The sequence below is a fragment of the Staurois parvus genome, unplaced genomic scaffold (assembly GCF_062004578.1).
Source record: "Staurois parvus isolate SC_StPar_1 unplaced genomic scaffold, SC_StPar_1.0 ptg000655l, whole genome shotgun sequence".
NCBI lineage: Eukaryota > Metazoa > Chordata > Amphibia > Anura > Ranidae > Staurois > Staurois parvus.
The window spans coordinates 783,386-795,832 of record NW_028318451.1 but is presented as its reverse complement, the minus strand read 5'-3'; the positions used below and the strand labels follow the sequence as shown (position 1 = coordinate 795,832).

Genomic DNA, 12,447 nt, shown 5'->3' with positions numbered 1-12,447 from the left:
ACTCTCAACCTCTGCGTTTACTTGAGACACAAAACTCAGCATATCTTTACGTAATAAGCTTTTAAGGGTAACAAGCATATCCTTCATAACTGACGCAGTCAAAGGCAGAGTTTCAGCAGGGTAAGCTTCCAGATAAATAAATCAATAAATTCTTAATAAATGTTCCAGAACATGTAAGATTGGGGTGGTTTGAACACTTTCAGGGAATGGGAGAAACTGCAGATGCAGTTGTAAGAGCAGGGAGCACTATTAAGTTCCAGGGCATAGGGTGAAAAGGTTTGGGGAGAGGGGATGGAGTACAGTACTTCCAACAAGCATAGGGTAACAGCAGGGTCCATGGAGTAAAAGTGGTTGTGGGGGTACGCATGTGTGGTGTTTAGGGAGGAGGATGGGATGGATTGTAGATCAGATGGCTGGGAGAGGGGCTTGTAGCTGTGGTGTTGAAAGCTGAGGGATGGAGCGGATAATGTGAATCAGACGGTGTTGGGAGCAGGGTGGTGGTGGTGGGGCCTTATGCTGTAATGATAGTAAGGTGTGTGTAGGCATTTGGTTAGTGTTTGGGGTGGATAGGGGGTTGTACAGGTACATTGGTGAGGGAACATGGCATATGGGGTGAGGGTGTGCACAAGTACAGTGGTAAGAGAGGGGCATCCTGGATGGTGGTGAGAGAAAAGGGGTGCAGGCAGGGTGGGTGCAGACACAGAGGGTGGTGAAAGAAGTGGGAGTGCAGGCATAGAGGTTGGTAAAAGAAGGGGTATGTGCAGACACAGTGATAAAGGGGGCTGCAAGTATAGTGGATGCTGAGAGAAGGAAAGCTGTTGGTGCACTGGGTGGTGAGAGAAAGGGGGCAGAGGGGGGACACAATGGTTGCTGAGATAAAGGGGGTTGCAATGGTCCTGGGGGAGACGGGTGTGTAAATGTGTGAAGGGGGGGGCTGCAGGCAGGGACTCACTCCAGTGAAGTACAAGACAGCAGGGACTGGAAGAGGAAGGCTGTGGTCCAATACCGTACCACGGCCTGGTGGTTGAGAACCACTGGTCTACAGGACCTTCCCTAAAGCCTTGATCACCTGCATCATGTGTAATATCTTGCAGCTCAGGCTGCTTATTCCCTTTTGTTCATGGGGAATACGAGGCTAAAAGGTTCCGAGTATTTTTTCCACTGATTTCTAGGCTACTAGAGGCTGGTTTGTCTTTTGTCCACCAAAAAAATGGCATTATCAATATATGTTATGCAAAAATTTTAATTATCAGTACTTTCTCTGTGTTTAGGATGCAAACTTTTAATGCTTTGTTGACTACTTTACAAATAGACTCCATGCAGCGTCCGTAAGTGAATTTTATATACACGTATATATGTAAAGTAAAATGCTTCTTCTTTTTACTTATTATACTTTTTGATTTTGTCTTGATGTTTGTTTTCCCAGATGTTGTAAGGGCTCACTGTCACGATCGCAAGATCGCCGCCACCAACATGCGACAATCCCACGATCGCGACATCCAATATGTCACGATCGCGGCGTCAGACCCAAGACCTTCTCGCCCAAACTTGTGACCGAAGGACTAGCCAATCTAAAACCACGATGTGACGTGCGTAACAATGCCACACCCAGCTGCACCCTGCACAACGATTTTCCAGCTAATGGATCACAGATCGATGTACCGGCAGCCTGAGTGATCGTTACTGGGTCAGGTTAATTACGCAATTAACCCTTCACACTGCCACCACTTCCTTTTTGTCAGAGAAAGAGGAAACTCGGCGATCTCAGTTAAAACACTATAATGATTGAGATAATGGTCTGTAAACGGTCATAACACAGGCCTGTTATACAGAGGGTTAAACAAACAGTAGCGTTCTCTTTAGAGGCAAGGATTCGTAAATTGCAATACAGAGCTATAGAAACAGTTCAACACTTTCAGAAAGAAAGATTTATTACTAAAAGGTCAAATGGGTGCAATAAAAATTATATACAGAAGCAAGTTGTAACTAAGATATACAAAGAACCATAGCACAGCAAAGAGATAGAGAGAGGTGAAAGGGTTAAGGTACTTGCCAAAGTCCTGGGTTAGCAGATCCATGTTTCAGAGCAAGAGGGCACATGTCTCCCCAGGTGGTATTGATGTTATAAAATGGGAGACTTCTTCAACTCTTTTCTCTTAGGCCTGACAGCCTGTTTTAAAGTCCCCAGCAGGGGACTTTGGGGGGTGGCCCTGCAGTCAAGGGCCAATGTCCACTTAGGGCGTGGAGATTTGGGTTGATGCCTCAACTAGAGCAAAAATCTCCCATAACTCATATTTGCCTATAACTTTTCATCTGCACAAGTGACATTCCACCCGTGGATAGATTATTATGCAGACAAGTCTGAGGATTAATTAGATATGAATTATGAAATTATATACTACATGGTTCACGAGATCTATGTTTCTGCTTCCCTGAATGTTCGAGACAAGGCAAGTGACCCATCAAACTGTTCGCCTGCTCATTGGCCATCTGACGAGGTGTCCGGTTTTTATGTCCGTCTCTCATATTCCAAGATATGAGACATAGGGGAAAAATGGATTTACCAGAAGTTATCTGATTCTGTCACCTACACAGAGTTAGGTCTTATGAGGTTAGAATCTCTTTCAACTCCTGAGAAAGCTCTCTTAGGAGGTGTTACAATTGGCAGGTTCTGTGGACAGAGACTCCAACTCTCTTGGGGGCTTTTACAGCTCATATGACCCTCCTGTGACATTCCTAACTCACACACATACTGGCCACATGTTGCTGGGCCTCTCAGGAAGGGAGGGGGAAGGAGAATGAGGGAAAAATATATGTTAGGATGGTTAATCCCTTCGCCAAGATAGAGGTTGAAGCCAAAATGGTTGAACCGCGTCCATCTCTGATGCGCACATTTGCGACACTCAGGAAACAAAGCCTTTTCCTGCCTTTGTAAATTTGACAGTATAAGCAATGCTGTTTGACCCAGTGCTGAATAGTCTGCCATTTTCTTTTTTTCATAAGAGCTAGTTCTTCTGGGGAGATTGATCATTTATCATAGGTTGTGCTGCATCACCAAGTACATGCATTTTGAGTGTAACCTTATTCTAATTTTATATACTGGCTGGGTATCATGTTATACTTGCAACAGTGCCCATCCCAAACTGTTTCCATATATGTGTAATAGGTATATATATTGGAGTTTAAAAACATTCCGGTTTCCTAATCGTACAGTACACAACAAAGGATCTTAGTATTAACCATAGGTTATATGCAGCGGCGTTCAGGTGCCTGGACACTGGAGCAGTGAAGGTCTTGAGTCCTACTTTGGGGACACTTAGTACTGCACACATCAGTACAGAGACAAGGGGACAGAGGGCCTCGCTGGTTTGAATTCAGCTAACGGCCCAGAGGAAGAGTATGTAGTGATGGTCTTTCTCTGAAGTGCCCTAGTACTTTCTGTTCTGATCATTGCCCACAGTCTAATTCTCTGCCTCTTTTTGGAACTCCGCTGCTCCCTCAGGAACATGTTCCGGAACCTCAGCCAGGCCAGAGACAAAGAGTGTGTGAAGCATTCTATTGCTTAACAGAGCGGCCGCTGGATGGGGCTGTCTGTTCATGCTGTTTGGATATGGGCCTGTGCTGTGAGTGTCTCTTTGCTGGATTGGGGCTGTCTCTTTGATGCATGGGGATGTCTCTTTGCTAAATATGGAGATTTCTCTTTGCTGGATTGGGCTATCTCTTTACATATTTGGGGATGTCTGTTTAGTGGATTTGGGATGTCTCTTTAGTGAATTTGGAATGTAGCTTTGATGAATATATTGGGCTGTATCTTTGTTGGAATGGGCTGTCGCATTGCAGGATTGGGGATACCTTGTTGCTGAATATATATGCTTGTATCTTTGCTGGATTGGGTTGTCTCTTTGTGGAATATATGGGGATGTCACTTTGGTAAATATATGGGGATGCCTCTTTGCTGGATTGGGACATCTCTTTGCTGAATATATGGGGACATCACTTTGCTGAATATATGATGATGTCTCTCAGATGGATTGAGCTGTCTCTTTGAATATATGGGGATGTCTCTTTGTTGGATATATGGGCCATCTCTTTGCTGAACAAATGTGGATGCAGGGCTCAAAATTTCAAGTCCTGAGCTAGTAGCCAAGCCTTAAGAGTTACTTGCCACCAGTTGCCCCACCCAACTCCTCTCCTGCCCTGCCCCTAATTCTGCCGCTAAACACGCCCTCCTAAATTATCTCATGAAATTACACTGTTAAATGTTTTATGCATAATAAAGGTCCAAAAATAAATATTAACAACTTTAACAATATTAACAAAAGCAATGTAAACATAAAAGAAATATTAGTGCTTTTCATCAATAGGGAAACAAAGTGACGCACAGTGCGGAGGTCAGAGGTGTGACGTATAGTGCAGGGAGAGGGGTACGAACTGTATGAAGGAAAGGAAGTGGTGGGGAGGAGAGGAAGGGGAGAAAGGAGGAGAGGGAAGAAAGGAAGGGAGGGGAAGAAGGAAGGAAGGTCAGACTCGCATGGCTCAGTCAGAAACATCACAGGGCTTGATGGCTGCTCTGTATACTATTTTCCACCTGCACATCCTCTTCTGAGAAGCTGCATGGGCACGAGGGGAGACAGAGCAGATACAGCCTCTCTGCTCTCCTATTGGAGGAGAGGATGGGGGGAGGGACAGGGAACTGAGGAGCACAGTTCCCTGTCCCTCCCCCCTACCTCCTGCGGCTTTCAGCTGCTTCTTTAAAAACCATACAGGGAGATCAGTGCATTTTTTTGCTAGTGTGTTAAATCAATTGAACTGCATATAACTTATGATTAAGAATAAAATTGCATATCTTTCTAAAAAAAATATATATTATACAGGTAAGTCAGAATGCTATTTTTTACTATCTGATCTTACGGTTTTGTGGCAATCTTGTCCGCTTCTGTGGTTCACTGCTTGTGCTTGAGTCACATGGTCTAGCACTGAACCAAAAGTTTTCATTGCTCTTGACTGAGAAAAAAACCTTGGATGTATAAACAGCTGATAAGAATTTTTACAGGTATGTAAGATGTATTTTCATTTGGAGTAGCAAAAAGGCACCTGTTTGGGATAAATGTGAATAAGCACCTCAGTGCAGTGGTAAAGAGTACGGCAGTACGTGTTGGTGTAGTGGTATAGCGTGCGCTTGTGGGTGAGACCTGTAGAGGTAGTACCCAGTAATAAGAGAGCACTTACTTGAACACCAATTAGAGGTATAGGTTCTCGTATTTGAAAAGTAGTATTGCAGAAAATTATGGAAATACTTTTAGTGACGATGGTAATAAAATTTGTGATCTTTGTAGTACCCCTTGCAGGAACCTTGGCTGTAACCCTTACAGTAGCTAATACTCTGCTTTTACACAGCACAGTCCAGACAGTAATGGCACAGGTTGTATCATGAGTAGGGCTGTCACCTATCCAGGATTCACTCAAAGTGTTACAGGAGGCCAAAACACAGCAGGAAGCTCCGAGCTATAACACCCCCAAGGGAGCTGGGGCCTCGCTGTCTAAAGAAGCTGAGCAATTTGGCACCTCGTGAAAAGATAACCCAAGCCTTCCCCTGAGTTCAGAGACATTCTAGAGGAGTAAGAGACTAGATAACACTTTTAAAATCCATTTTTCCCCTATGTCTCATATCTTGGAATATGAGAGACTTACATAAAAACCAGGCCTATCTTCAGATGGCAAATCATTTGATAGGTCACACTCTCTGACTAAAATACATAGGAAAGCAGAAAATTACATCTCTTGAACCCTTCAAATAAGTATTTCATATGTAACCATTACTCAGATGCGTCTGCATACTAATCTACCCGCGGGTGGAATGGTACTTGTGCCTAGGAAAAGTTATGAGCCAAAATATGAGTTAAGAGAGATTTTGGTTCTAGTTTGGGTCTCCGCCCAGACAATCCCTCCCTAAATGAGGCATTGGTCCTTGGCTTCAGAGACACCCCCTGCTGGGGGACTACAAAATGGGCTGTCAGGCCTAAGAGAAGTTAAGTTGAAGAATTCTCCCTTTTAACATCAGAACCACCTTGGGAGACCGTGCCCTTTTGCTCTGAAACTTGGTCTGCTCAACCCAGGACTTTGGCAAGTACTTTAACCCTCTAACTTCTCTCTGTTATCTCTTTGCTGTGATGTTGTTCTCTGTATATTTATATATATATATATTGGTTACATCTTTTTTCTGTAAATATTTTTATTGCACCCTTTTGACCTTTTAGTAATAAATCTTTCTTTCTTTCTGAAAGTGTTGAACTGTTTCTAAAGCTCCTTAATGCAATCTATGAATTCCTGCCTCTAAAAGAGTGCTACTGTGTGTGTTTAACCCTCTGTATAACCTGTCTGTGGTGACCGTGCTATACAGATGATTATCTCAACCATCATAGTGTTATTGCTGATATTGCTAAGTTTCCTCTGTACAAAAAGGAGGTGGTGGCAGTGTGAAGATATAATTGCGTAATTAACCTGACCCAGTAACAATCGCATTCAGGCTGCCGGTACGTCGATTTGTGCTCCATTAGCTGGAAAATCGTTGTGCAGGGTGCAGCTGGATGTGGCATTGTTATGCACGTGACATCGTGGTTTCAGATTGGCTAGTCCTTCGGTCACGAGTTTGGTGAGAAGGTCAGGTGTCTGACGCGCGATCGTCACAGGCACTGCTATTCATTCAGTGGTGTAACTAGAACTTTCAGGTCTCTGGTGCAAGAAACCATGAATTGCCCCCTGACCCTCCAAGCCTGGTGGTGGAACGCCAGGGGCCGGTCCCAAGTCTGTGACCCTGGTAATTCTGCCACGGGTGTCCATTTTTTGTTTTTTTATCTTATTTTGTACTTTTTTTTTTTACCATTTCTTTTATTTTTTAATTTTTACGATATTGTTTTTAATTATTTTTTACAATCTGTTTTTAGAACCCCTGTTGGAGGGCTTAGGTGAGATATTAGGGGTCTAAACAGACCTCTGATGTTCCAACTTTGTGACAGAGAAAGGAGATTGAGGACATAGCTGTCAATCTCCATCTGTGCAGCCTCAGCAGCACAGAATGAATGGACAGGAATAGCTCTGTACAGAGCTTCTCCTCCATTCACACACTGAAGCATAGTAAACATAGTTTACTACATTTAATTTATGAATGGACAGAGTCCCATTCTCCCCGTTCTCCATTCTGACAGATTCCCCGCACCAGCTGGTGGGAGAAGAGAGGGCAGCGAGCACAGTGGGGCTGAGAGCACAGGGGCAGCAGAAAGAAACTGGATAGGAGGGGCGCAGGGCCGGCTGCATATAGAAGAACCAATCTCTCTATTCTCCTCATGAAACCACTGAATGCCTGTAGGAAGGATAGGAGGAGAAGCCAGCATTCAGTTGTTGCAGGAGGAAAATAGAGAGATCGATTGCTCTATATGCAGCCGCCTCCACCAGTCCTCCTATCCAGGTGTACAGGGGGGGCCGCTACTGTGACCTCATTAGGCATGCTCCTGATTAAGTGTAATTTCTCTCTGCTGCTTTGTTCCTCTGCTATCAGCATGAATCACTTCTGATTCTGTTCTCAATCAAAGCATTAGTGTTGGGGGCCCTGGGGGGAGATGGGAACAGTCAGATGTGGTGGTGGTGGGGGCCCTGGGGAATAGGGATGGGATCAATCAGAGCAAGTGGGGGTGATGAGATCAGTGGCACTGGCTCTCGCTTGTTCTCAATGTGTCAGTGCATTCCATCTCCTTGCTCAGTATATCTGTATCTTTGAGTCTGCCTCCAGTAATGCCTCTTTCAACATGAGGTAACCATGCAAAGCGGAGAGCTCCTCCCCTTCACCTAGTCAGCTGCCTTTCTCCTCCAGTTTCTGCCTCCCAACATGTCATCTGCCTGCAGCAAAGGGCAGGCCGCGGTTCGCTGTGTGGGTATGGCAGTGACAGTGGGTGCGCTCAACCACATTGTTCTATCTCCCAACTCCCATTAGAATAAGCGGCGTGGCCAGGCAGCGGGCGCCCACCCCCTTCCCAGTGGTGCAACTCCAGGGCCCGGTCGCAAGCGTGACTTCGGCAACTCTGGTAGTTCTGACACTGTATTTATTAACATTGCCCACAGTTATGATGGCCACAGAAAGTCACCAGGAGTTGCTAGCGTCCAATCAGACAATTGCTTCCCCTGAGGCACCTACGGAGTCTGCAGAAGAACAATGTTCCTAGCCTCTGCTCCATCTGCACAATAGCACAGCACCACCTACAGGATGGAGAACAAACTGCACCTACTAGTGTGGCAGTGGGCATCGTTGCACTAATGGCAAGCGCAGCAGTGGATGTAGATGCAGTGATTGCAAGTGTGGCACTGGGTGTTGGTGCAGCATGTTTTTTTGTGGGTTTTTTTTTATTTTAATTGAATGAAATGCCACTTTCAATTGTATTCAGGAATTAACAGGATGATATGTTTCAATAACAGATTTGTGTCTTAAACAACCAGTTGGTCTGAATGGTCATTGCTATGTTCCATTTTTTATGTTTGTCTTCATTTACCGTACAGGTCCATAGCGGCAGTGATGAGACATTCTGCAGATAATTGTAAGCACATACTATCCGTACAACTGGTAAGCAAACCTATTTTCTGTTGTATTTTTCAGTTTCTTCAGGGAGGAAAAAGATCCCCTTCTTCTAAAATTACATGCAAGAAATCAGAGAATCACAAAGCAAAAATGATTCTCTGTCTAATGGATGGTAGTCTAAGGTTACGTATAACCACCACAAACAGGGAGAAATTTGTCCCTTGTAGTTTTTGTGTGACTGATAAGCTGGTGGCACAGTGAAGACTTGTACATATGGGCTTCAGTTTGTGTAATAGTGCATACAATAGGCTTTTTTGTTGAAGCTGTCAAAGCAAACTCGGGGAGAACGAGCTCTGTGATTGGACCACTGTGTAAGGTAGCATCTAGACCTATGGAGATCCGGATCACTGCTCTCTGCATAGAGCTGCAGTGCAGATCTCCAGCATGATGCTATCACAGTGAATTTTAAAAAAAGCTGCAGCACAGGTAGATTAAAAATTAAAAACGACTGTTTTATGCAACTTGGCAACAGTACAGTAACAAAGATAACTACCTGTGTTTTTTTTCCTGTGTCTGATGACCTGCTTCCCTATTTTCACATGTGGGGAACCTTCTAGTGTCTGTATTTTTAAATAGCTGGTGCTTGGTAATTATCACAAAGTTAGCTGGTATAGAAAGGTACTTTCAGTCCCAGCTAACTTGGTCAGAAACCCCAGATTGGAGGTTTATGGTATCTTTTAAGATCTCTGCTAGATCAGCACAGTGTCATCAGAGCCAGTTCAGTCAGCAATAGCATGACTGGGGTATTGCCTATAACTCAGCTGCTATGACACCAACCACCCACTTCTAATACCACCCCCCACCTAACGTTAATATAATAATAAAAAAATGAAACACTTAAATTTGGAATTTAAATGGCCATAGCAGCCAGTTTATTTAAATAACACCCATAGCAAAATACATACATCAATTTTTTATCGTATGTAAAGCCATAAAAAAAATACCACGGATCTGCCACCATCTTACAAATTAAGGCCCCAAGCCGCACATACACCGGCTCAGGGACAACTCCTTACTAAGTCACCGTCCGATACAGCCCCACCAATCCAAGAACCCATTCTTGCTGCACTTAGTAGGGAAGGTACACCCATACCTAAGATGGGCCCAACCCTTTTTTTCCCAAACAGTTTACCATCCCTGCCTTCAAAAACCTTGATACCTCTGTCCCCTGCTATGGCAATACTAAAAAAACCCTTATAGCAATGCGCCAAAGGGCAGCTCCCCGAACATCTGCACCCCAAAACCAACGCAACTGTAACCACAGAGCAGCAGAAACTGCCTAGCAGAAACAAGAAAAGGGGAGGGTGGGTGGGAGAAGCTCGTCCAATGCTGCCCGTGTTGGGAATGGTGATACAAGAAAGACCACCTCCCACAAAACCCCTCTCCAGCCTGGTTTGACCCCACCCCACCACACCCCTTGATCCTCCAATAAGGTAAGGCTGTCTATATTTAAAACATGACCCTCTTAACCCTCTCCCTTTCACAGCCCTGCATCAGCAAATCCAGTCATGCAGACCTTTTACTAATGCTGCGCATAAGTTCCCGGCCTGATGTTTTCCTGATCACCACCATACTAGTGCAATGTTACCTCTGCCTGCCACCTGTACTGACCCTGGCCTGTTCATTTACCACATTTCTGCCTACTCTTTGGACCAGTCCTTTTGTCTGTTTATTGATATCATCTCCACTTGCCACCTGAACTGACCCATTTGCTAAGAGATATCAATCCCAGCTGTTCCCTGCAGACAACTACACTCCTGGAACCACAGGAACACTTTTGTTCTTCTTTTCTTCAGCCTCCTGGCCAGTGAACATGGCATTTTTGAGGGCAGCTATGTACCAGTAGGCTAGGCTTGTTTAACTTGTAGGAACCAGAACTGCTATAGGTGACATTACACTATAGTCCCTTACCACTTATATAGAGGTGATCATTACAGTACATTTGCTTTGCTACACTTGGTTGATTTTTTGCAGAGGTGATCATTACAGTACATTTGCTTTCTATGCTTGATTGATGTTTGCAGTACACAAGATTCAATGTCCAGTACACAATCAATCCAAACACTGAAAAAGTCTCACATATATGGCATCCCCATACTTGGGAGGAGTAGTAGGATATTTTTTGGGGTGTAATTCTAAGTATGCTCATGTTGTGTGTGAAAAATATCTTTTAAAACTGACAGCTTTTTGTGCAAAAAATAAATTTTCATTTTCTTTCCGTGTTTTCCAAAAACCTGTGCCAAAAAGGTGATCAAGAGTCACAATGCCTCTTAAAAAAAACATCGGGGTGTTTACTCTTCAAATTCGGTCTTTATGTGAGTGTTTATGCTGTTCTGGCGTACCAGGGTATCAAAAATGTAAATGTGAACAGTAGTCAAGAAACTAGATGTGTAATTTATGTCCCTAGAAAACCTAAAGATGCTATTTGGATTTTGGGCCCCTCTACATAGCTAGGCTTTGAAAAAGCCTCAAACATGTGGTATCCTCGTAGTTGGGGGAAGTAGTAAAATGTGTTTTTGGAGTGTAATTCTAACTATCCCTATTCTGTGTCCTAGAAATATCTTAATAATTGACAACTTTGTGTAGAAAAAAAAAAATAGAAAATATGTTGGGGTGTTTTCTTGCCAAAATGTGACCATTGTGTGGGTGTTTTCACTGTCTTGGTGCTCCAGAGCCTCTAAAAATGTGATAAGTAATCAGGAAATTAGACACATAATGTATCCTCCTTGAAAGCCTGAAAGTGGTATTAAACCCAAAACCAAAAATGTAATATATTGCAGTTTACTAATCTTTAGATGTGGTGGCTGCATTAAGTTTCATTTGTTTTGGCTTTTTTCTCTCTGTTTTCACCTGGTGATCTGGCCAGTAACACACCTCCTGTACTAGTGAGATACATCTTTGAAGGGCTGAGCATAGGAGGCACAGCAGACAGCAGCATTGTCAGTCTGGGGAGGAGGGGAGTGTTATATGTATTAGCAGATTTAGAACCACTAACAAAACCAAACTCCAGCTCATGCTTTATAATCAATTACAGCAGTTATTTGTCCTTTTGTGGTAATGGTTTTACTTGAATAAACAAAAGCTGATCATTTTAATCACTCCTGCCAGTCGTAAGTGGTTTGTCTTATCAATGTAAGCTGATGCATCTGCTGGAGAGTTTATGCAGTGAAAAATAACAGATTTGCTGGCTGGATTACTAGTGGTAGTCCCACACTTGGGAGGAGTAGAGGAATGTTTTTGTGGTGTAAGTGTAAATATGCCTATGCTGTTTGTGAGAAATAACTTTGTTAAAATTAAAAAAAAAAAAAAAAATTCATTTTCAGAAAAAGTGTCGCAAAAAATTACAACTTCACAAAATGCACCATTCCAATACCTTGGGCTGTCTCCTTTCTAAAAAGGGTACATTTGTGTTTTTTTGTTCTGGCATTTTAGGGCTTTGAGATGAGATTAGACCATCAGGACTGATCAACTTTCACATTTATATGTATATACACACAGTAATTCCTCGGTTTACGAATGTAATTATTTCTGCAACGAAACGCCGTTTCCCATAGAAAACCATTTCATCCATTCCGGAGATCAGAAAAAAGTAAACGCTACTAAAACACCACAAGTTATTTTATCAAGTCATGCGGTATTTTAGTAGTGACAACCATGTGTTAATGTTTCAGCTGTCAGCGGAGTTCCCCACTGACAGCTGAATGTAAAAGAATTGCCAGCATTTAAAAAAATTTTAAAAATGGCATGGGGTCCCCCCTCTCATCCATACCAAGCACTTTAGGTCTGGTATGGATTTTGAAGGGCACTCCCACACCAAAATT

General features: G+C 43.3%; 1 protein-coding gene across 1 annotated transcript in view; it reads left to right on the top strand.

Annotated features, from left to right (window-relative positions):
- LOC149448843 (uncharacterized) overlaps positions 1-12,447 on the top strand; it is a 79,750-nt gene that overhangs the window by 55,914 nt on the left and 11,389 nt on the right. The window contains exons 9-10 of the mRNA XM_089694175.1: positions 1,272-1,328; positions 8,548-8,611. Coding sequence (XP_089550301.1) covers positions 1,272-1,328; positions 8,548-8,611 — 121 coding nt within the window. The remainder of the gene's footprint in view (positions 1-1,271; positions 1,329-8,547; positions 8,612-12,447) is intronic.